Source organism: Carcharodon carcharias, chromosome 8 (assembly GCF_017639515.1).
Source record: "Carcharodon carcharias isolate sCarCar2 chromosome 8, sCarCar2.pri, whole genome shotgun sequence".
NCBI lineage: Eukaryota > Metazoa > Chordata > Chondrichthyes > Lamniformes > Lamnidae > Carcharodon > Carcharodon carcharias.
In genome coordinates this window covers 143,539,389-143,565,171 of record NC_054474.1, presented here as the reverse complement: position 1 = coordinate 143,565,171, position 25,783 = coordinate 143,539,389, and the positions used below count along the sequence as shown (strand labels likewise).

The window sequence follows — 25,783 nt, the reverse complement described above, 5'->3', positions numbered from 1 at the left end:
CGAACACACAGATTGAACATGCGATGCCCCATCTCATATTTCAGAGAAAGTATTTTCCATGGTCAGAGTGTAGCTGAATGAAGGGGAGTGGGAGGAGTGGGAGAGTGGGAGTGATGGGCGGCTCAGAGTGCTAGAGCATTGAGTGGCATGGGTTCTTGGAATGATAGGGAAGCAGGAGTGTTGGAGGGAGAGCGGGAGTGACTGGAGGCTCAGAGTGCTTGGAAGTTGGATTACCCCGGGTCGGTGGTGGGGGGGGTGGGGCGGATGTTCAGTGAAGAGGGGTGGGAGTGACAGGGGAGGGCTTTGTTGTTGGGTCTCGGAGCGATGGGCTAGGATAGGGTGCTGCTGAGATGGTTTTGTGAGAATATTGAACTGGCCTTGGTGATATTTGGGGAAGAGCTGCACCTTCATCCTTTAAGAAACTCTCAGATCCTGATCTGAAAGAATTTGCTGTTTGATTGGAAGTAAATTAAAATTGGATCCATTCAAGGGCAACACACACACACAATAGGATTATAGACATGGACCAAGCCCTCATAATGAAATGCTGCAGTGGAAATATTGACTTCATGTTTTTCTCTCCCTCCCCCCACCTTCCCAATGATGTTCTGCAACCTTGGTAAACCCAATGGACCCAGTGCCACCGAAGCTGGTACAGCTAGCCCAGCCTGAAAGAAGCTTGTATCACTCTCCTGGTTTACTGGCGGTGAAATTGACGACTGTTGCCTCTCCCGACACCACGTGACTCAATCTCTGGCAGCGATCCGATGATTCTGACATCACCGCAGTCACCCGTGGGAGTGGCTGCTTGTCCCAGTTACCCTAAACATAAGAAATGTCTCATTGACGAGGTTTCATTTTAAATAACCTTAAATGATAATAGTGTAACAGAAAAATGGGCAGTGCGGTCCTGCAGCAGCCCCTGTACTCACCGGGAAACGAACAGCAGAAGATTTGTTGCAATGCACAGAGATGGGGGCAGAATCATATACTGCTCTCAGCACTCGACTGCTGAATAGATTCCAGGTCACAGCATTGAACTGTTCTACTACTGGGACTTGGGGACAAGTGCAGATTTCGTCATCGTCAATCCTTTAAAGACAGAACGATGATCAGTCAATGGCCACCTTCAACAAGAGAGAATCCAACCATCACCCCTTGGCATTCAATGGCATTACCACCAATGAATCCCCCACTATCAACATCCTGGGAGATACCATTGACCAGAAACTGGACTGGACTAGCCATATAAATACGGTGGCTACAAGAGCAAGTCAGAGGCTGGCAAACCTGTGTAGAGTAATTCACCTCCTGACTCCTCAAAGTCTGTCCACCATCTACAAGGCACAAGTCAGGAGTGTGATGGAATACTCTCCACTTGCTTGCATGAGTGCAGTTCCCACCACACTCAAGAAGCTTGACACCATCCAGGACAAAACAGCCCGCTTGATTGCTACCCCATCCACAAACGTTCACTCCCTTCACCACCAACGCACAGTAGCAGCACTGTGTACCATCTACAAGATGCACTGCAGGAACTCACCAACAGTCCTTAGGTCTTCCAAACCCATGACCACTACCATTTACAAGGACAAGGTCAGCAGATACATGGGAATACCACCACCTGGAAGTTCCCTTCCAAGCCACTCACCATCCTGACTTGGAAATATATCAGCCATTCCTTCACTGTCGCTGGGTCACAATCCTGGAACTCCCTCCCTAACAGCACTGTGGGTGTACCTACACCACATGGACTGCAGCAGTTCAAGAAGGCAGCTCACCACCACCTTCTCAAGGGGTATTAGAGATGGGCAATAAGTGCTGGCCTTGCCTGACACAGATCCTGAGAATGAATTGATGAAGTGTTCATGTCTGTACGTGCAAGTTCAGAGTTTCTGCACTCATCCAATCCTGGCCTCTTAAGAATCCCTGATTTTAATCAATCCAGTAGTCACAGCTGGGTCTTCAGCTGCCTGGGCCCAAAGCTCTGGAATTCCCTCCCTAAACCTCTCCATTTCCCTCTCCTCCTTCAACACACTCATTAAACCATACCTCTCTGAGCAACAGCATTTGATCACCTATCCTAATACCTGCTAATGTGGCTTGGTGTTAAATAGTACTTGATATAATTCCTGTGAAGCAGTTAGGATGTTTTGTGACATTAAAAATGTGATATTGATGCAAAGTTTTACCTGTTGATGAAGGTGAAAAACTTCTGCAGGTAGCTGATATCCACAGCACTTTTGCACAATTCCAGTTGTGTCTGGGGATAATAGTGCACGTAGTTCACACACATTTCTTCATTGATTCCAAATCCCCCCTAAACAGAGAGAATCTGATTGCAATCACGTTACACCCACATCAACTGCCAACTCAATCCAGAACCCCTTAACTCTTTCGAGTATTTATCCACCTGCCCTTTAATGGCAGCTTTGGATTCTGCTGGCCGTGTCATACTCTGTCTTTGTCACGTGCTCTCTCACTCTCTCTGTCTCACTATCACTCTGTGTGTCACCCTCTGTCTTCCTTTCTCTCTCTGTCTCACATACTCTCCATCTTTATCTGTCTGTCTTTCTCACTGTGGCTCTCTCTCTCTGTCTCTGTCTCTCTCTCTCTCTCTCTCTCTTTGTCTCTCTCTCTCTTTCTGTCTCTGTCTCTCCCCCTCTCTTTTTCGCAGGTTCCAGCATTCAAAGTATGAGCTCTTGTCTGAGAGTAAAGACATCAGTTCAGTAAGCTGGATCACTTCCTGCTCTGAGATTTATGCACCTACCACTGTCACACGATTCCGGTCCTCGGTGTTGTACGTGCAGGAGGTTATCAGAACATCTCCCTGTTGAGAAGATCACAGGGTGAAAGAAAGTTACTGCATCAAAATAGTTATGCAAAACACGGGGCTGGTGTCCATGTACCACACTGGGCTGGTGTCTGTGTACCGCACTGGGCTGGTGTCTGTGTACCGCACTGGGCTGGTGTCTGTGTACCACCCTGGGCTGGTGTTTGTGTACCGCACTGGGCTGGTGTCCGTGTACCGCACTGGGCTGGTGTCCGTGTACCGCACTGGGCTGGTGTCCGTGTACCGCACTGGGCTGGTGTCTTGTGTACCGCACTGGGCTAGTGTCTGTGTACCGCACTGGGCTGGTGTCCGTGTACTGCACTGGGCTGGTGTCCGTGTACTGCACTGGGCTGGTGTCTGTGTACCGCACTGGGCTGGTGTCTGTGTACTGCATTGGGCTGGTGTCCGTGTACTGCACTGGGCTGGTGTCCGTGTACCGCACTGGGCTGGTGTCCGTGTACCGCACTGGGCTGGTGTCTGTGTACCGCACTGGGCTGGTGTCCGTGTACTGCACTGGGCTGGTGTCCGTGTACTGCACTGGGCTGGTGTCTGTGTATCGCCCTGGGCTGGTGTCCGTGTACCGCACTGGGCTGGTGTCCGTGTACTGCACTGGGCTGGTGTATGTATATCGCCCTGGGCTGGTGTCTGTGTACCGCACTGGTCTGGTGTCCGTGTACTGCACTGGGCTGGTGTCTGTGTATCGCCCTGGGCTGGTGTCTGTGTACCGCACTGGGCTGGTGTCTGTGTACTGCACTGGGCTGGTGTCCGTGTACTGCACTGGGCTGCTGTATGTGTATCGCCCTGGGCTGGTGTCTGTGTACCGCACTGGGCTGGTGTATGTGTATCGCCCTGGGCTGGTGTCTGTGTACCGCACTGGGCTGGTGTCCGTGTACTGCACTGGGCTGGTGTCTGTGTACCGCACTGGGCTGGTGTATGTGTACCGCACTGGGCTGGTGTATGTGTATCGCCCTGGGCTGGTGTATGTGTATCGCCCTGGGCTGGTGTCTGTGTACCGCCCTGGGCTGATGTATGTGTACTGCACTGGGCTGGTGTCCATGTACCGCACTGGGCTGGTGTCCGTGTACCGCACTGGACTGGTGTCTGTGTACCGCACTGGGCTGGTGTCTGTGTACTGCCCTGGGCTGGTGTCTGTGTACCGCACTGGCTGGTGTCTGTGTACCGCACTGGGCTGGTGTCCGTGTACCGCACTGGGCTGGTGTCTGTGTACCGCACTGGGCTGGTGTCTGTGTACTGCATTGGGCTGGTGTCCGTGTACCGCACTGGGCTGGTGTCTGTGTACCGCCCTGGGCTGGTGTCTGTGTACCGCACTGGGCTGGTGTCTGTGTACCGCACTGGGCTGGTGTCTGTGTACTGCACTGGGCTGCTGTCTGTGTACCTCACTGGGCTGGTGTCTGTGTACCGCACTGGGCTGGCAACACGTGACCCAAGTGCTCCGAGATACTCACAGGCAGGACAGTGATTTCTTTTTGTAGAAGTCGGATTTCCTGAAAATATCAAAGTAGATTTTATGAAACCGATACAATCAATTTGTTCTCTCTGAGAGATCGACAACATTCTATCAACAACTATAAAACAGCTGAATACATCCGAGGTTACAGTCAATCACTTTTTCACAAAGTGTCTTGCCTTCCTGATCCTTGATCTCTCTTGAAGTGACTCTGAGCAGATTTTTAGTTTTAATTGACTGACCGAGTATGAGGGCAGGAAAGCCTTTTTCTCGTAACTACCAGCCACAGAAAGTATTTTGCTCATTTACCAATGACTTGGATAACGGAATAGTGAGCTGTTTATTCACACATTTCTGACCATTCCAAGTTAGGAGGGACAGGAATATTGCAAATGGAGGCAAAAAATTGCAAAGGGACATTGATAGATTTGGTGAGTGGGGAAACTGTGACAGCTGGAGTTTGACACAGGGAAGTGGGAGATCATCCACTTTAGACCTAGGAGTGATCAGAATATCTTCCTAATGAAATGAAACTAAGAACAATAGAGGAACAGACAGATTAAGAGGTCCAAGTATATAAAAAATAAAAAGGTGAATGAAGTATTGGCCCAAGGCAGCTGGAATACAAATGAATGGGAGTTATGTCAGGCCCCAGTCAGACTTTTACATTCCGTTCTGGGCACCACACCTCAGGTCTTGGGGTAGATGCCACACAGATTCAGGAGAATGATGCCAGGACTAAAAGAGTTCAATACTAAGGACCAGTTACACTGACCAGGTTTGCATTCCCTTGAGTTTAGAAGTTTAAGGGATGAATTAATTGAGGTATTAAAGAGGTTTAAAGGTTTTGACAGAGTCAATAGAGAAAAACAATCTCCTCTGGTGGGGCGGTGGTTGGGGGAGGTAGGGGGTGGTCCAGAACAAGGGGGCAGAATCTCAAAATTCGAGCCAGGCCATTCAGGGGTGATTTCAGGAGGCACTTCCTCACACACAGGAGAGCGGAAATCTGGAACTCTCCAAATCCCTCCACAAAACCATTGAGGCTGAGGGTCAATTGAACATTTCAAAACCGAGATTGATAGGTTTTTGTTGGGTAAGGTGACCGAGGGGTCAATATGGAACCAAAGTGGGTGTGGAGTTGAGGTGCAGAGCCATGATCTAACTAAATGATGGAAAGGGCTCAGGAGAGTCAATGGGCCACCTCCTGTTCCTGTGCAACAGGCTAGAGGGGCTGAATGGCCTCCTCCTGTTCCTGCATAACAGACTCGAGGGGCTGAATGGCCTACTGCTCCTAATTTGTACGCTCGTATGTCTGTTTTTGTTAGAGTAGGTTCCAGAGCCACGACGAACCTTGTTCAGACCTGAACAAAAAGAATGACCAACAAACAAGCGTTACCTGAAAGTGAGTACTATAATGTCCATCAGCATTGACCATGGCCACCTCAACCCCACCCTGAACAAGAACCGTCTTCACCTTAGTTCCAGCAAGGTGAGTGTGAAGCTGTGAGGCAAAGATGTGAATCCCAGATTGTGGCAGGCTCTAGAAAAGGAAATAACACCAAGAAATCAACTGCCACCCTGAATGGTGTACAATATGGTTAACAACTCACTGACAATGATCGACAGTAGGCTGGATGTGTTTGTGGTCCTCAATCTCTGGCCCTGCTCACTCTTTGCCCCAGTCACTCAGTCCCCAGTCACTCTCTCTTCCTGGTCAGACCCTGCTTTGGATATTCTGACCCCCAGTCCTCACTTTCCTCTGCCCACCGCGGTGCCTCTTTGTCCTAGCTCAACTTTCTTTGTCCCAGTCACTCGCTGCTGCTAGTCATTCTTATCGTCCATCATTCTTTGCCCTCCAATCGCTCTCTGCCCCCATTCACACTCTGACACCAGTCACTCTTTGCCCCAGTTCTCATTGTGTGGGTCTATTTGGTCAACAGTTGATCAGTTTCAAGCATCGTGTGTCCACTCACCTGCTTGGTGCACTCTCCTGTACAATATCCACTGAGTACAAAGCTTGCTTCACCAGGTGGAATAGCCATGACTGGTGTGTACACAAGCCCCAGCTCCATGATTCCTGCGTTGAACTTCCGTAAAGTGGGAGTGTAGAACAGGCGAATCCCAGAATTATCCAGCCTTCCTGGGGTAGTAAATGTTTGTCATTGTAAGTGATGGGATTACATTCACCTGAAATCTTGCTGTTTTATTAAACATGTACTTGTTCTGTGGCTAAACTGGGCTATTCAGGGTTACACTGGGGCTAACCTGGGTTACACAGGATTACACACAGGCTAAACAGGCTGTACATGTTATATAGGAGTCAAACCTGGCTACACAGGGGCTCCATAGCCCACGTCCACCCACCTACTTAACCTTTGTGGGAAAATGTTATAAACACTCATTGATGCACAAAGGTAATTTGCCAAAATTCCAAAATATCTATTCACTTACACAGCTCCCCTCCCAACCTGCTAATTTTATGCCTATTCCAATAAACTGTATCTTGTTGTCAACCAGATGTTAGTTTGGATAAACTCAGGAACACCCTGGAGACAGAGGATTTTTTTCTAATCCCTTATCTCACTTGGTGTTTGATCATTTTGAATCTGTGGGCAGGGTTTGTGCTTAAAGTTCTGAGTCTGAAATCTATTCACTGCAACGTTAATCTCTGTTCCAAACCCAAGCAAGTTTCTGTCAATCTTGTCTTTGTGAAACTGAGCTCAGTCCCTCCAACAATTCAGCTCAAATCCCAGAATCATCCTTGCTGTCTTTGAACCCATCAAAAATGCCAATTTTGTTTCTAGGATGAGCTGGTTAAAGCTTCAACCCTGCCTTGACCTGTGGACTAGAGTCAATCTAACTGGGGTGGTCAGTAATCACACTCATATGTTCCTGGCCAATGAATTACTGCCCCGTGTTTATCCATGTTAATAGAGTGAAATCATTCAGCACTGCAACAGCTCCAAATGCTTAATGATTTATGAGTTATAGGATTTGTTCATTTTAAATGATGGTAAGCCCCATAAAGTCCCTCTATCATTTTTCGTAGTCTCACGCTCACATAGACTCACACAGACACAGATAAACCCAGATGCAAACATGTTTACAACACACACACACACACACACATTGTACATTGAACTTGAACTCACCAGACATCCTCAGGGGGTTATGGTAATGAACTTCCAGACGCAAATACTTGGAGGAATTGGCTCCACCAATCACGAGCCCTACATCTTTTGGGTAATAGAATGGCTGCAATGGCAGAAAGAATTGGGTTTAACAGAATGAATTAATAGCAGATCCATAATGTCAAATAACCTGTGAACACAACCAGTCTGTGCTTGTACAGAGATGACTTCAAACTCACTTACATGTGTCACACAACACTTCCCAACAATTGGCCAAACACTGCAGGTAGAGAAGATTCACTCAGTGCAGTTTACAGCTGATTCAAACACTGGCAATGGTACTGAGATAGGAAGGAACTGGACTGTTGAGACAGGCTTCATCATAACTGAAGTGGTAGCAGTGTCTGAGTGGAGAGAGTGGGAGGTGTCAAACACTTTAAACTAGTCAAATGGGGGAATGATCTCCTAGAAAAGAAACAAGCTTAAATATAAGTAGAACAGGAACAGAAAGGATGGGGCTGACTAAACTATGGGAGGACATAAATGGCCAGGGAATATGGATTCTTGTGTACAGTTCTGGGCACCATATTTTAGGAAGGATGCAAACAGAAAGTGCAGAAGAGGTTTATAAGAATGGTTCCAGGGATGAGAAACTTCAGCTACGAGGATAGATTGGAGCAGTTGGGACTGTTCTCCTTGGAGTGAAGAAGGCTGAAAGGGGATTTGATAGGGATGTTCAAAATCATGAGAGGGCTGGACAGAGTAGATATGGAGAAGCTGTTCTCACTCATAAAAGGATCAAGAATTAAGGGCACAGATTTAAAGTGATTTGCAAAATAAGCAAACGTGACATGAGAAAATACTTTTTCTCACAAGTGGTTTGGGTCTAGAAAGCACTGCCTGGCAGTGTGATGGAGGCAGGTTCAATTGAGGCATTCAAGAGGGCATTAGATGATTATTTGAATAGAAACAAGGTGCATGGGATACAGGGAAAAGGCAGAGCAATAGCACTAGGTCATAATTCTCATTGGGAGAGCAATGCAGACATGATGGGCCGAATGGCCTCCTTCTGTGCCATTAAGATTTTGTGATTCTGAATAAACGTTATAGATAAGGAGTGTAAAAAGATGGTTAAAAAAGAGAGAAACTGCTTTTAAAAATCAAACTGTCTGTACAGCAATGTACACAGTGTCTATAATAAAACAGGACCAGAAGAGAATAATACTTTTCAGTAACCAGATATAGTCATCGCTACAGAAAATTCATGGCAAGGAATTAAAATTGCAGGGTATGACATCTAATAAAAAGAGTGCGATAAGGGCAGCTGGAGTAGTTGTACTTATTCAGGATAACAGAATGGCAGCAGAGAGAAAGGATTTCAACTAGGTGAAATTAACTTTCCACAAGAAGTGGGTAAAGGGGATAAGTGACTGGTGTTTTTATAATGAATTCCTATCTACCTTAATCTGTATGAAGTCCAAAAAGGGAGGAATCACTACTGGGTCTGGTAATGGGATGAATCAGAGCAGGTAAGAGAAGTAGAAGTAGGGGAACATCTGGGCAATAGTGACCATAATATAATCTGATTTAGGATAATAATTGAGCAGGAGATAAACATGACAATGATCATGTTAATAGATTTTGGGGAGCTGAGAAAAGAATGTGTGAAAATAAAATGGACAACAATATTGGCATACAATGATGTAGAAGATCCACAGGAAGTATTTAAAAATGTGATCAACAGAGTGCAGGGAAAATATATTCCATTCAAAGGAGAGAACAAAGCAAACACTAGTGGGACTCTATGGATAAATAAAGACATAAGGCAAAAATTGATAAGAAAAGAGATTTACACTAATTTTATTTTTACTCATTCATGGGTGCAGGCTTTGCTGGCTGGGCCAGCATTTATTGCCAATCCTTAACTACCCCTTGAGAAGGTGGTGGTGAGCTGCCTTCTGAAACCACTGCAGTGCATGTGGTGTAGGTACACCCGCAGTACATGTTAGGAAGGGGGTTCCAGTATTTTGACCCAGCGACAGTGAAGGAACACCAATATATTTCCAAGTCAGGATGGTGAGTGTCTTGGAGGGGAACTTCTAGGTGGTGGTGTTCCCATGTATCGGCTGCCCTTGTCCTTCTAGATGGTAGCGGTGGTGGGTTTGGAAGGTGCTGTCTAAGGAGCCTTGGTGAGTTTCTACAGTGCATCTTGTAGATGGTACACACTGCTGCTACTGTGTGTTGATGCTCAAGGGAGTGAATGTTTGTGGATGGGGTACCAATCAAGCGGGCTGATTTGTCCTGAAGGGGGTCAAGCTTCTTGAGTGTTGTTGGAACTGCACTCATCCAGGCAAGTGGGGAGTATTCCATCACATTCCTGACTTGTACCTTGTAGATTGTGGACAGGCTTTGGGGAGTCAGGAGGTAAGTTACTCACTGCAGGGAATATGAAACATAATTACATGGGCAACAGGGGAGAGCATAGAGAGGGAGAATGTGAAGACATTAAGAGAGGAGTCAAAAACAATGAGGATATCAAAGAGGAACTTTGAAATGATATTATTCTACATAAAATAATGGAAAGCCGGCATGAAAACAGGGTGGCTAAGGGACATGAAGGATAAAAGCACAGGGTGAGAGGAAAATGGCAGAAATATTAAATATTTACTTCATTTCAGTATTTACCAGGCACATGGATCAGATGGACATGACACCAGAAGATGAGATTGGAAATTATATAACTGCATTTAAAATAAAAAGAGGAGAAATATTAAATAAACTAATTAAATTCAAAGATAAACCCCCTGATCTGGATGGATTGCATCTTCACATTTTAAAATAATCTGGAGAAGAGACAGCAGAAAAACTATTATACATATTTAATAATTCATTAGAAACAGGTATTACATCAGAGGATTGGTGGATAAATAATGTAATTCCAATATCTAAGGGCGATAGAACATGTCCAGGGAACTATAGACCAGTAAGCTTAACATCAGTGGCAGGAAAAACAATGGAATCCTTACTCCAGGAGAGAATAGGAAACTATCTAGAAATGAAAGATATAATAATGAATAGTCAGCCTGGATTTCAAAAGAAAAAGTCTGGTTTCACCAAGCATGCTGAATTCTTCAAAAAGGTAAGAGAGAGAGTAGAGGAAGGTAATGTAGAAGATGTGATGTATCTAGATTTCCAAATGGCCTTTGATAAGGTGCCACAGAATAAACTGATGAACACAATCAGCCTGCGGAGTTGGAATGGCAGTATGTGGGAAATGCAATCCCACAAGGATCAGTGCTGGGACCAGTGTTGTTCACAATTTACATTAAGAATTTAGGTTTTAGAATTAAAAATACAATTTCTAAATTTGAAGATGACATCAGGTGGGGTTGGGGTGGGGGTTGCGAAGGTGATAGAATAGGATAGTCAATAATGAGGAGGAATGCAATAGAATACAAGAAGCCAGCAACATCATTTGTAGAATGGACATATAATTAGCAAATGAATTTCAACATCAATAAACGGGAGGTAATACATATGGTAAGAAAAATAATGAGGTTAGATATTACTTGGGAAAATAAGAATATAAACTGAGTGGATCAACAAAGGGATCTGGGAGTAAAAATACACAAATCCCCAATCCTCATCTGCACTGTGTGAGGTTCCTCATTCACCCCCATCCCCCACACTGTGTGAGACACTCACCCCCATCCCCCGCACTGTGTGAGACACTCACTCACCCCCATCCCCCGCACTGTGAGACACTCACTCACCCCCATACCCCGCACCGTGTGAGGTTCCTCATTCACCCCCATCCCCCACACTGTGTGAGACACTCACCCCCATCCCCCGCACTGTGTGAGGTTCCTCACTCACCCCCATCCCCCACACTGTGTGAGACACTCACTCACCCCCATCCCCCGCACTGTGAGACACTCACTCACCCCCATCCCCCGCACTGTGTGAGGTTCCTCATTCACCCCCATCCCCCGCACTGTGTGAGGTTCCTCATTCACCCCCATCCCCCGCACTGTGTGAGGTTCCTCAATCACCCCCATCCCCCACACTGTGTGAGACACTCACTCACTCCCATCCCCCGCACTGTGTGAGGTTCCTCATTCACCCCCATCCCCCGCACTGTGTGAGACACTCACTCACCCCCATCCCCCACACTGTGTGAGACACTCACTCACCCCATCCCCCGCACTGTGTGAGGTTCCTCATTCACCCCCAACCCCCACACTGTGTGAGATTCCTCATTCACCCCCATCCCCCACATTGGGTGAGACACTCAATCACACCCATCCCCCGCACTGTGTGAGGTTCCTCATTCACCCCCATCCCCCGCACTGTGTGAGGTTCCTCATTCACCCCCATCCCCCGCACTGTGTGAGACACTCACTCACCCCCATCCCACACACTGTGTGAGACACTCACTCACCCCCATCCCCCGCACTGTGTGAGACACTCACTCACCCCCATCCCCCGCACTGTGTGATGTTCCTCACTCACCCCCATCCCCCGCACTGTGTGAGGTCCCTCACTCACCCCCATCCCCCGCACTGTGTGAGGTTCCTCATTCACCCCCATCCCCCGCACTGTGTGAGACACTCACTCACCCCCATCCCCCGCACTGTGTGAGACACTCACTCACCCCCATCCCCCGCAGTGTTTGAGGTTCCTCACTCACCCCCATCCCCCGCACTGTGTGAGACACTCACTCACCCCCATCCCCCGCACTGTTTGAGGTTCCTCACTCACCCCCATCCTCCGCACTGTGTGAGGTTCCTCACTCACCCCCATCCCCCGCACTGTGTGAGACACTCACTCACCCCCATCCCCCGCACTGTGTGAGGTTCCTCACTCACCCCCATCCCCCGCACTGTGTGAGACACTCACTCACCCCCATCCCCCGCACTGCGTGAGGTTCCTCGCTCACCCCCATCCCCCGCACTGTGTGAAGTTCCTCACTCACCCCCATCCCCCGCACTGTGTGAGGTTCCTCATTCACCCCCATCCCCCGCACTGTGTGAGACACTCACTCACCCCCATCCCCCGCACTGTGTGAGGTTCCTCACTCACCCCCATCCCCCGCACTGTGTGAGGTTCCTCACTCACCCCCATCCCCCGCACTGTGTGAGGTTCCTCACTCACCCCCATCCCCCGCACTGTGTGAGACACTCACTCACCCCCATCCCCCACACTGTGTGAGACACTCACTCACCCCCATCCCCTGCACTGTTTGAGGTTCCTCACTCACCCCCATCCCCCGCACTGTGTGAGACACTCACTCACCCCCATCCCCTGCACTGTTTGAGGTTCCTCACTCACCCCCATCCCCCACACTGTGTGAGACACTCACCCCCATCCCCCGCACTGTGTGAGACACTCACTCACCCCCATCCCCCGCACTGTGTGAGACACTCACTCACCCCCATCCCCTGCAGTGTTTGAGGTTCCTCACTCACCCCCATCCCCCGCACTGTGTGAGACACTCACTCACCCCCATCCCCCGCACTGTTTGAGGTTCCTCACTCACCCCCATCCCCCGCACTGTGTGAGGTTCCTCACTCACCCCCATCCCCCGCACTGTGTGAGACACTCACTCACCCCCATCCCCTGCACTGTTTGAGGTTCCTCACTCACCCCCATCCCCGCAGTTTGTGGGATCCTCACTAACCTGAGCGCCCATTGCCCAGGCTGCCAGCACATGTCTGCAGTAATTCAGCCGTGCAGGCTTCATCTTGGAGTCACATGGCCCATTATATGATGGGATCTGGTCAAACTGTGGTGCACATTGGAATACCTCCATGTGGTGGACAATAGCTTCATTTCCTTGCGCAATTACTGGTTCATACTGGACAGGAGAAAAGACAGGAGTTAGTGATCAGAAGAGAAGTGACGTCCTCTGGGTAGGTGTCGGAGCTCGGCGGGTGCAAACCTTTCCCTGGACGATAAGAGACCCTCACATATAATCAATGTGAGCTTTAGACTTTTCACATTAACCCAAGGGCCTAACTAAATGAGTAATCTACACTCCGATACTGTTCCAGTGGGATCTGATCACAGACACATTATCACACGTCAGGAACCTGGCAGAAACTCAGCCCATACCACAGACCAAATAAAGAAGGAAAATATGGGCTTGATTTGACTGTCATTGGCCAGGATGAGTTTTTTTTGCCTCATTTGCCTTGTGTCCTGAAATGGGGCTGCACAGATCAGGTCAGAGAATGATTCAACATCTGAGCTCGAGATGCTGAGATTCAGCGGGATGATCTGATTCCTAATTAACTCTGCTGAAGTGATTCTTAGCGATGGATCTTTTGATGTGTCATATTCTTCTCCAGCTAACTCTGGCACCAACAATGCACAGGCTGAAATAAAATGGATGAGATCCATCGTCAGGGTATGTCAGTAGCACTGAGCCTGTGTGATGTTGAGTGATAACAGGCTATGGGGGTGCAGTGATTCATTTACTGGGCCAATAGTCAGAGGCAATGAGTTCAAATCCCACCGTGGCTTTTCACAGAGTTGTTACAGTGCAGAAGGAAGGCATTCAGCCCATCTGCATTGGCTCCCTGAAAGAGCATTTCACCACTGCCATTCTCCTGCCTTCTCCCCGTAACCCTGCAAATTGTTTCTTTTCAAATAATCATCTAATTCCCTTTTTGAGAATTGCAGTTAAAAATAAATCTGGAAATAAAAATCCATGAAAGTTAAAAGTGACCATGAAGCCAACAGATTGCTGTAGAATCTCAACTGGTTCACGAGTGCTATTTAGAAAGGGAAACCTGCTGCCCTGACCCAGTCTGACCCTATTTGTGACTGCAGAGTGATTTAACTGTTAAATTCTGTGTGAACTGATCCAGTTAAAACACTCAGTTCAGGGCCAATAAAAGCTGAAAAAGTTGGAGACACTCAGCAGGACTGGCAGCATCTGTGGAGGGAGAAACAGAGTTAATGTCTCAGATCTGTGATGAAAGATCATGGAACTAAAACGTTAATTCTGTTTCTGTCTCCACAGATGCTGCCGGACATGTTTTTGTTTCAGATTTCCAGCATCCACAAGATTTTGCTTTTAACTTGGTTCAAGGCAACTAGGGATGAGCAATAACTGCTGGGCACATCCCCAGAATGAAACTAATAAAAAAACTTGTCTGGCTGGAATTTCTGCAGCTGAGTCCCTCTCTCATTCACAACCCCCTCTCACTCACAACCCTCTCTCATTCACAACCCCATCTCACTCACAACCCTCTCTCATTCACAACCCTCTCTCACTCACAACCCTCTCTCATTCACAACCCCCTCTCACTCACAACCCTCTCTCATTCACAACCCCCTCTCACTCACAACCCTCTCTCATTCCCAACCCCCTCTCATTCACAACCCTCTCTCATTCACAACCCCATCTCACTCACAACCCTCTCTCATTCACAACCCCCTCTCACTCACAACCCTCTCTCATTCACAACCCCATCTCACTCACAACCCTCTCTCATTCACAACCCCCTCTCACTCACAACCCTCTCTCATTCACAACCCCCTCTCACTCACAACCCTCTCTCATTCACAACCCCCTCTCACTCACAACCCTCTCTCATTCCCAACCCCCTCTCATTCACAACCCTCTCTCATTCACAACCCCCTCTCATTCACAACCCCCTCTCGTTCACAACCCCCTCTCATTCACAACCATCTCTGATTCACAACCCCCTCTCATTCACAACCCTCTCTTATTCACAACCCCCTCTCGTTCACAACCCCCTCTCATTCACAACCCCCTCTCAATCACAACCCTCTCTCATTCACAAACCCCTCTCATTCACAACCTCCCCCCCCTCATTCACAACCCTGGCTCTGTTCGTCATAACGACACTTGCCATAATGATATGATGTACAGGGAAGTCTCTGGGCAAGCGGCTGATGTAACACCAATATGTTGTCTCCTGGTCAGGGATTGTCACATTGGGAGCAAGGACTTCCAGCACCTTAATATCTGGGGGCAGTGTGGGAGTGCTGATGGTCGGCTTCAGTAGCTGCACCCTCTGTGTGCCCCCGGTCAAGGACTTCAGGTCTATTGATTCCAGTGAAGCTGTTGGTCGCTCAAGGAATCTGTACAGGAGATGGACTGTTCCACCCTGGAGGGAAAAAGACAATCAGTCACATCATTCTCAGTCAACCCGGTGTGCATATGGAATTAAAGGACATGCTTCCCAATTAGCGATATTCAACTAGAGAAAGCCTTTTCACCTGAAACTGTTGGATCTCTCTGGCTAACTGTTCCATGTCCCCATTATGATGTGTTATATAAACTATTAATTTATAAAATCATCAGCTGGAAATATGTTACTTTATAATATCATTGGTTTGACATTCGTTTATATTGAAATTTTAGGAAAGAACACTTTTCCTTCGCAAAAGACACAGGCGTACAGCAGCTATTAGGTTACAGTTGGGAAGGGCACAGCTGCCTTATGGAGACACAGAGGCTGGGATTTTCCATGCCTGCTGGCGGTGACAGTGGAGTGAGCGAACAATATAACGATGTTGTGAAGACAGTTTGCAATTGTCAGCTCTGCTCGCTGATGGCAGCTGTGTTTCATTGTAATGCATCAGCAGATCATTATAAGGCCAGCCAGAATCTTTCCCCCACCCCTTGCCAGAATCATCCCCCCCCTCGCCAGAATCTTCCCCCCCTCGCCAGAATCATCACCCCCCTTGCCAGAATCATCCCCCCCTTCACCAGAATCATCCCCCCCTCGCCAGAATCATCCCCCCTCGCCAGAATCATCCCCCCCTCGCCAGAATTACCCCCCCTCGCCAGAATCATCCCCCGCCCTCGCCAGAATCATCCCCCACTCGCCAGAATCATCCCCCCTTCACCAGAATCATCCCCCCCTCGCCAGAATCGTCCCCCCCTCTCCAGAATCGTCCCCCCCTTGCCGGGATCATCCACCTCCTTGCCGGAATCATCCCCCCCATCATCGGAATCATACCCCCACCCCCTTACTGGAATCATACCCCACCCAACAGAATTGCCTCCCCCCCCAACCCTTGCCGGAATTATCCTTCCCTCCTCACCGGAATTATCCCCCCCCCAAACTTTGCCGGAATCATACACCCTCCAACCCACTGGATCGTCCACCCAAAATCACGCCAACGTGTTTCACAACAATATATAAAAGACATGCACTAGGCAGGCGGCATTTTGAGGGGAAACCGGAGATGAGTACACAGTAATGTTCCACAGCGCTCACCCGGATTGCCTGTAGGACTTCAAGGTTGAGACATGTTTGGAGGGGGGGGCAAGGGCTGCCCTGCATTAGAGGCACCTTGTTTAAAGTGACCATTCCTCTGCAGCGGAGACAGGTCAGATACAGCCACACTGATATGCATGGAGTCGGGCCTCTAGCTTATCTGCCCACTCAAGCGACATAGCGGCATCAAAGTGCCACCAAATGCTCCAGAGCTTTTCAGCCCTCGGGCACAGACTGCAAACTAATGAACATTTCAGTGGACTGCAGAACAGTTGGGTGACTGGGCACATTGCACAATCTCCTTGCTAAAGCTGGCTATGGAGCAGTCACTGGTGGAGGTGCTCACAGCCCCTTGCAATGTCATCATCCCGGTTTGGACCAGTCTCTCCCATGGTTCAAACTAACTGCACAGCCTTGCAGTGCAGGTTAGGAGAATGTCTGTACTTGAGCTGAGAGTACAGGCTGAGGTCCAATGGGCAAAGCTGCAGCCAATCAGTTGGGTAGATTGGGGTGAAGGAAGGTGGGGGTTCAGGCATCATTGCAGCGCATTAAACTCTGGCCATCCAACTGGTGGCCAGCTCTCTCCAGGATGCATTAAGGGGCTTTTAGGCTTAACCCAGGCATTTTCTTAGTACACCCAAGCTAAGCCACATGTCCCTCTGTTTCATTCTGCAGGAGGAGTACATCAGGAGCATGGAGCCTGGTGAACTAGCTGTGAGCCTTGTGGCTGACAGAGAGCGGAGATGACAGAGAAGAGAGTGACTGAGGCACCTGGTAGTGCAGAGGGAGGAGCAGCACCCTCAGGAAGAAGGGGCGGCTGGGGCTCCTGCACTCGCTGTTGTAGAGCCACAGCGAACCATCACTGGTCGGCGTCCAGCTAGGCCCAAGGTCTATAAGCTCTGCCTTTCGTTCCTGCAGCTGAGAACCAGCATCGCCGAGGGCTGCACATGTCTAAGGAACTGGTCGGTCACATCTGCCACCTGCTGCAGGATTTGGTGCCACAGGGACATGGAGGGTAACCACTCCAGTGGATGTGAAAGTGCCCGTGGCACTCAATTTCTACACCAGTGGCTCCTTTCAGGGCTCCACAGGTTAACTCTGTGGGATATCACAAGCCTCGACCTACAAATGCATCCACCAAATCTAGACCTCCCTGGTTGTCTAGAGGAATACAGGGGGAGATCAAACAGAAAAAGAAAGCATACGATAGGCACAAAGAACGAAGCACTGCAGATTGCCTAGACGCATATAGGAAGTGCAGGGACGAAGTTAAAAAGGAAATAAGGAAATAAAAGAGGGCATGAAAAAAGATGAGCAAGTAAAGTTAAAGATAACCCAAAGATGTTTTACCAATACATTAATGCTAAAAGTTTAGTTAAGGAAAAAGTGGGACCCATCAGAGATGAAGATGGAAACTTGTGTGTAGATGCAGAGGCTGTGGGAAGGGTTTTGAATGAATATTTTGTCTCCATGTTTACAAAGTAAAGGGAGGATGTAGATATAGTAGTCCAGGAGGAACACTGCGAGATATTGGACGGGATAGTCATAAAGAGAGAGGAAGCACTTGAAGGGTTGAAATCCTTGAAAGTTGATAAGTCACCAGGGCCAGATGGATTGTTTCCGAGGCTGCTGAAGGAAGTCAGGGAGGAGATAACAGATGCTCTGAGGATGATTTCCCAATCTTCACTAGATACACGGGAGGTACCGGAGGACTGGAGAAATGCAAACGTAGTTCCATTGTTTAAAAAGGGATCAAAGGAAATGCCAAACAATTATAGGCCAGTTAGTCTTCCATCAATGGTGAACAAATTAGTAGAATCAATCCTGAGATAGGATTAACTGTCATGTGGAAAGGCATGGGATAGTCAGGGACGTCAGCATGGATTTGTTAAAGGAAGATCTTGCCTCACAAATTTGATAGAATTCTTTGAGGAAGTGACAAGAAGGGTTGATGAAGGTAGTGCAGTGGATGTTGTGTACATGGATTTTAGCAAGGCATTTGACAAGGTCCCACATGGCAGATTGGTCAGGAAAGTAAAAGCCCATAGGATTCAGAGTAATGTGGCAAACTGGATAAAAGGTTGGCTTTGTAACAGAAAACAAAGGGTAATGGTCGATGGATGCCCTTACGAATGGAAAGTTGTCTCAAGTGGTGTTCCACAGGGCTCGGTGTTGGGACCCTTACTGTTTGTGTTATATATTAATGATTTGGACATGAATGTGGGGGCACGATTGGGAAATTTGCAGATGACACGAAGATTGGCCGAGTAGTGGATAGTGTAGAGGATAGCTATAATCTCCAAAACAATATAGATGGGTTGGTGGAGTGGGCAGAAAGTGGCAGATGGATTCTTACATAGAGAAGTTGAGGTCATACATTTAGGGAAGTCAAACAGTTACAGGGATTACACAATAAATGGGAATATACTAAAGGGTAGATGAAGTGAGAGATCTTGACGTACAAGTACACAGGTTCCTGAAGGCAGCAGTTCAAGTAGACAAGATTGTAAAGAAGGCACATGGAATGCTCTCCTTCATTGGCAGAGGTGTAGGATATAAAAGTAAGGATATAGTGTTGGAATTGTATAAAACACTGGTGAGGCCACAACTGGAGTATTGTGTGCAGTTCTGGTCACCACACTACAGGAAATATGTAATAGCCCTGGAGAGAGTGCAGAGGAGGTTTACAAAAATGTTGCCAGGGTTAGAAAAGTGTAGCTCTGAGGAGAGATTGGATAGGTTGGTGTTATTTTCCTTAGAACAAAGAAGACTGAGAGGTGACTTGATTGAGGTGTACAAAATTATGAGGGGAATAGATAGAGTGGATAGGATAAAATTGTTTCCCTTGATGGAGAATTCTAGAACCAGGGGACATAGATTCAAGATAACTGGCAGAAGGAAGAGCTTTTTTACGCAGAGGGTAGTGGGTGTCTGGAATTTGCTGCTCAAGTTGGTGGTCGAGGCAGGAACTTTAAACTCTTTTAAAAAGTACCTGGTTCTGCGTCTAAAGTGCTGTAAGCTGCAGGGACATGGGCTGGTTGTAGGAAGGTGGGATTAGAAAGGGCACCTGGGTGTCCTCAGGCTGGCATGGACAAGATGGCTGTGCTGTAACTTTTCTATGGTCCTATGAGGTCATGGATGCCATCTTTGCGAGGGCACACAACTTTGTGCATTTTGCCCCTGACCAGGAGAGCCTGGATGTAAGAGCGATTGGATTTGCGTAGATCTCGGGATTCCCACAGGTGCAGGGTGCAATCGATTGTACTCACATGGCACTCAGATCTCCATCACAACACACGGTCAACTATGTCAACCGCAATGTGCAGCTAGTGTGTGACCTCCACAAACACATCCTGCAGGTGTGGGCGCACGGTTTCCAGAGAGTGTGAACGACGCCTCATTCTCAGTCGGTCACAGGTCCCCGATGTTTTCCAGGGTCCACAGGTATGAGGTGGCTATGTCCTCCATATCAGAACACTTTATGGAGGGCGGAAAGTAGGGGATAAGGTTCGTCTCTTCATTAATGAGGCTAAGAGGAGATCCGTCATACAGGGTTGGCTCCTCAGGGACAGGGGCTACCCACAGAGGCCGTGGCTGATGTCACCCATGCGGCGGCCTCAGACTGCAGCAGAGTGATGCAAAAATAAGGCTCATGCAGCAGCTCACACCTTGGTGGAGCAGACCATCGAGATGCTGAAGATGAGGTTCCGATGCCTGGGCCGGTCTGGTAGAGCCCTGCAATATAGTCCACAGAGGGTGTCATGCATCATTGTCACCTACTGCGCCCTTTACAGCCTGGTGCTGCAATGGGGTGAGGAGCTGTATGAGGAGGAGATGGAGGAGCTGGAGGTCTCCTCCGATGAGGGGAGCACCAACGGGGATGAGGCTGAGGAGGTCCTTGGAGGCGATGATGACGGGGATGAGGCCCTTGCACTGGCTAGACGAGGCAGGCGTGTTCAGGAGACCCTCATAGCCATGAGATTCCTGGATGATGATGATGACGTGCAGTGAGGAGACACCATAGATCCTCACATTGTATCTGGGAACTTTTGACTCCAGTCTGCATATGGCAGCGCACATACACCCTGAGAATGCTCCTGTCATGGAGACGCAGTGGAGGCCCTAATAGTCAATCGATTCCAGGAGGATGATGATGACATGTGGGGAAGGCACTCCGGAGATCTTCACACAGCCTCTGAGAATGTCTGACTCCTGTCTGGCCAAGGGCAGATTGCTTGTGCTCTGTGATCAGGTTCATATCATAGAGACGCAGCCGAGAAACTTTAGAAGCATCTGATGCTTCATCCGCCTTTAGCACCTGAGCCCTTCAGGAGCTGCAGCACAGCATCAATGGTCACAGATGATGAAGAGATGGGGGCCAGCCCCACCTTAAAGGTGCTGAGAGCACACAGATAGAATGATGGAACTCTGTGGCATCTGCCCACTACACTCTGGCAGCAATGACCAGCTCCGCTGAGGTGCAGGCATCAGTACTGTGTCCAGGGAGTGAGAGGCTGGCCCATCACTTTAGTCTGAAGGCTGCACAAAGCACATGGAAGAGGCCCTGGACTGAGACACCTGCCTTTATCTTGTGCAGAAAGGTTTCACATCTGAGTGACACGAACACTGCTCATCAGAACAAGGAGCCATAGGCAGGGAGACATTTTTGGGAGTTTATTTACAGTAGTGAACAGTATGTACACCTGTGCCCAGACTGTGCAACTATATCTTATTAACCCTCTTAACCCTGCCGCTACATCTTGGTGCTCCCCGGACATCCACAGTGGAGGTCGAGGCAGCTTGCTGACTGCTACACCCTGTCTGTGATAACCTTGGCGGGCATCCTCTGGAGGGCTGAGATTTGGAGGGACCCGGCCTGTTTTTGGGGTCTTGCTGTGTGTCAGCTGCACCCTCCTCGGCCTGTGAAGCTGGAGCTGCTGAGGTCACAGGAAGAGGGAACTCGGATGGGTTGGACAGTCACGGAGTCACCTGGGTGGATGACCCTGGAGTATGCACCTACTGATCCTCCTTCCTATGGGCGTTCAGGGGCCCCTGGCTGACTCCTTGAGGAGAAGTGGTAGCTGGAGTGAGATCAAGCTGCCCTGCACCTCTCTGTGTACACACTGTTGGAAGCCAACTATTGCATCGTCGATGGAGTTCAGCCCACGCAGCAGTGCAGGAGCGAAGTCCTGGACCAAGATCTCCATGGCGGCTGCCATCTTGCCAGTGTTGACCTCGGTGTTTTGTCATGCTGGCGCTATCACCTCAGCCTGAAGGCAGACGGACTCCTCCATCGTGCCTTGCAATTTGAGGACATCCCTTCCTGATGTTCCCGAGCTTGCCTTTGCAGGTCCAGCAACTGTGACATGACCAAGTCCAGAGGCTCATCATCAGACTCGGACTCAGCAACATTCTAGACTCCAGCGATGCTCCGAGTGTCAGGGACCTGGAAAGTCCCTGCCTCCGCTTGCTGTGAATCAGACAGTGCGATGTTCTCACCAGATTGTGATCCCGAGGCTACTCTAAAGCTAATTTCCACTGAGGTGTGTGCCTCTGCGCTGGTGGGGGGGTGTAGGTGAGTGCTGTGATGGGACTTCAGGGAGGGTACCTTCAGATTCCTCTTCAGAGGTTTCTTCGGTGCTTGATTGGAGGCCCTGGGTCATGGACTCCGTCAACTGTTTCCCAGATGTGCCTACGAAAGCAAGGGGAGATAATTATTGATTGGCAGTGGCCTGTGAAACAGGACACATCACTCACAACATGGTTGTCTGATTGATGTTGCACTGCTGGATCCTCACTTGGTAGAGCATCACCGACCTTACCATCAGCACAGGATCGGTCCAGAACCTTGCCGGCCAGCTGGATGGCTCTGTTTTCAAATTCTGTGAGGACCTTGATTTCAGGCATTCCTCCACCAGTCTGCGACCTCTCCCTCTTGTTGTGTGCCAGCTTGTTCTGCATGAATAGGGATGGAGAGAGTATAAGCAGGACGCCTGCCAGTCCAGATGATAAGTATGCCTGGCATGTGTGGGTGGTGAGTGATGCCATGGGCAGGATGAGGACAATGAAGGTTGTGTGTGAGAGAGTGAATGATGATGTCCCTTGAACTGGCAGTGAGTGAGGGCCCTGTGCATGTGTGATGGGTTAATGAGTGTGTGAGTTGAGATTGATGAGAAGATTGGTTTACCCTGGTGGAATGGAGGAGATCATTCATCCTCTTGCGGTGGCCGTCCTTTTTTGAAGGACATTGGCACTGACCATCACTGCCACTGCCTCCCAAGCCTGGTTGGTCACACAGCTGCCCATCCTGCGGCCAGAGTGGGGGAAGATGACATTGTCGTGGGCCTCCACAGCATCCAAAAAGGCGTTCCAGTGACGTATCATTAAACCTGGGGTCTGCAGTCTTTTTGCCTTTCATGGTTATCTTCCCTGCAGTAATCCTGGGCTGCAGCACTGGGATGTGCACGCGCAGCTGGACTTTAAATATAGCGCCCGGCATGGTGAAGCAGCAAGGTGGTGGCGGCAGGTTTCCCGGGAATGAATAATTAATGTAGCGTGTTTGGGACGATATGGTGTGAAAAGTCATCATTGCGGCCAACGTATAGAACGTTCTTTTACCCACTTGCTACTGCCTGGGACGATTCTGCCCTGAGTCTATGGAGCTCTTGGAGAGAGCTCACATGATCCAGAACTTGTCTGTAAAAAAGATGGTGGATTTTGTATAGTCAGAGAGAGACTGCCAGAGGGCACAGCATTACTCCATCTCTCTTTCTTCTGAAACTTCTCTCATCCAACCTGAGCTGTTGGTGATTTGAAAAACTCGGCAGAGGACAGGGTTATTGTAAACTAAGAGTACTGAAAAGAGAATTCCTAATAAACACCATTGTCCCCCAACTGTGGACTGGACCCTTCAGTGTAAACAAGCACCTGGACACTCCATGAATCATTCTTTTCTCTAACTTTACTTGTTACTTGGCCAAGTTTTTAGTATCTGATACGCTGCAGAGCTTTAATCCATTTTTATATGCTTGCAGGGATTGTGTGTGTTACTTTTTACATTAGTGTGTGTAGTTGGACATATTTGTACATTTTAATGCTTTTGTTAACAATTTCTGTGTCTATTCCTGAGTGGGTTTTAGCAATAAAACTGAATCTTGTTGACTTAAGGGACCCGGCTAGCTTATTCCTTGCACTGAGTGACACACAGTTCATAACGTATTGAATTGGCAATATCACCCTCCCTTTTAAATTCAAACTCTGTTATAATCAGTTCAGGAGTGGGACAAAGAGAGGAGTCAGTTCACCCCTCTAACCTGGTCTTAACACCCCGCATCCATCATCCAGCTTCGGGCAGCTAACTTGGCAGAGACTGAAAATCAAACTCACCTCAATGACGTAGTCATTTTTATCACAAGTGTTGAATTGTCTCTTGAAGGTGAGGTAAAGGCCCTGGGAAGATTGTTGAGCATCAATCAGCTGGTAATCCTGCTGCACGTCCAAGTGAATTCGTGCCTGTTGATCAGTCCAGGCATCCTAACATCACAGGTAAAGAATTAGCATCAGATAAAAACACAGCCTCAGTTCCCAACGTCAATGTTGTTTTGACTGTATTATCACTTATAATTTGGGAATCTGGTTAGTATTAAGAGTGTAACTGACTGCTCCCTCTCCATTATGGGATAGTTCCCAGGATTATGCTGCCTCAGCTTGGCCTAAATAGCCAAGTGGTTATGGTACTGGGCTTGTAACCCCAAGATCAAGAGTTCAAATCTCACAATGGCCAACTATGAAACAATGTAACTTCATCGGAATAGGAACAGATGGAAACGTGTTTGTACTCGAAAGAGTTACAGGTGTCCTAAAGACCCAACCTGGCTAATTGCTGGATTAACTTGTAGGCTTGGCCTAAATAGCCAAGTGGTTATGGTACTGGGTTTGTAACCCCAAGATCAAGAGTTCAAATCTCACAATGGCAAACTATGAAACAATGTAACTTCATCTGAAACAGATGGAAAAAGGTTTACTCAAAAAGAGTATCAGTATTCCATGAAAGAGTATCAGTATTCCATGGATTCGACATTTATCCGACTCCTGCCCTCAGAGCAGTAACAGTCAAATTATCTAGTAACTGAGCTGGGGAGTGGGCGTGTGTGCTTGTGCATTGTCTGTAACTTGAAGAGATCAAACGTACCTGTTGGCTCATGGGAGTCTCTGGCTTGTGACCAACCAAAATGGAGGAGGTTCCCTCAGGAAGGCACTGAACACATGGAGAGACTTTGCAGAGGTGAAGTTGAGACGTTGGAGGGAGTGCCCAAACTCCAAGCAACCCTCTCAGCTCTGAGGAAGGGTCATACGGACTCAAAACGTTAACTCTGTTTCTCTCTCCACAGTTGCTGTCAGACCTGCTGAGTTTTTCCAGCATTTTCTGTTTTTCTTTCAGATTTCCAACAGCTGCAGTATTTTACTTTTATATTACTCCAAGCTACCCATCTACTCAACCCTTCAAACATGTGACAGGGTCTGCAGATCGAGCTTTCTCAGAACCTATCGAACCGAGTGGGAGCAAGTCATCCTTGACCCTGAGGGACTGCCTTAAAAGGAGGCCTGTAACTTGTCTCACTAAGGCTAATTGTGAAACCTGATACAATCTACAGGGACACAAAAACCACAGGCTCTCTTGCATGACTGTCTTCGGTTGTTTGGGGAATGCAGTTATCTCCTACCTCTGAGTTCCAGTACAAAGAGTTTACCCCTGACTTACCCCAAAGTAAGACTTCTGGCCATCAGTCCAGAGAATGACCAAATCAGCATTCCTAATGTCTCCTCTGTCTGACATTCCAAACAGCATCCCAAACTTCAACTGCCTGATCAAAAGGCGGAAATACACAGCTTCCTGGGAATAGCTGACATTCCAGGCCAGCTCAGCTACTCCCTGGGGGTCCAAGGGCACCCGATAGGGAAAAGAGCTGTGCCTGGGGGCGATGGGGTTAAAGGACGACACCAGGACCCCCAGGATGATCAGCAACGTGGTCAAATAGATGGAGATAGTCTCCCGGAGTCTGAGCCTCCGCCAACACTGACCATCCCTCAT

General features: G+C 48.4%; 1 protein-coding gene across 1 annotated transcript; it reads right to left on the bottom strand.

Moving 5' to 3' along the window:
- Positions 1-684: 684 nt before the first annotated feature.
- Positions 685-25,783, bottom strand: dbh (dopamine beta-hydroxylase (dopamine beta-monooxygenase)). Its single transcript, XM_041194451.1, has 12 exons — positions 25,454-25,783; positions 24,079-24,225; positions 15,316-15,573; positions 13,113-13,289; positions 7,454-7,556; positions 6,275-6,441; positions 5,698-5,841; positions 4,300-4,338; positions 2,771-2,830; positions 2,193-2,320; positions 933-1,092; positions 685-822 (listed from the first exon to the last, which is right to left on the bottom strand). Exons 1-12 carry the CDS (start codon positions 25,781-25,783, stop codon positions 685-687), a joined length of 1,851 nt encoding a protein of 616 aa, XP_041050385.1.

What these genes read in the sequence shown, in the direction of transcription:
- dbh (XM_041194451.1), bottom strand. Translation starts at nt 25,783, where the DNA reads ATGAGGGATGGTCAGTGTTGGCGGAGGCTCAGACTCCGGGAGACTATC. An exon ending in AAGAAATCACTGTCCTGCCT is followed by an intron (nt 2,831 to 4,299) that starts GTGAGTATCTCG and finishes TCTTCTCAACAG; the next exon opens with GGAGATGTTCTGATAACCTC. An exon ending in ACCGGAATCGTGTGACAGTG is followed by an intron (nt 2,321 to 2,770) that starts GTAGGTGCATAA and finishes CTCTCTGTTTAG; the next exon opens with GGGGGATTTGGAATCAATGA.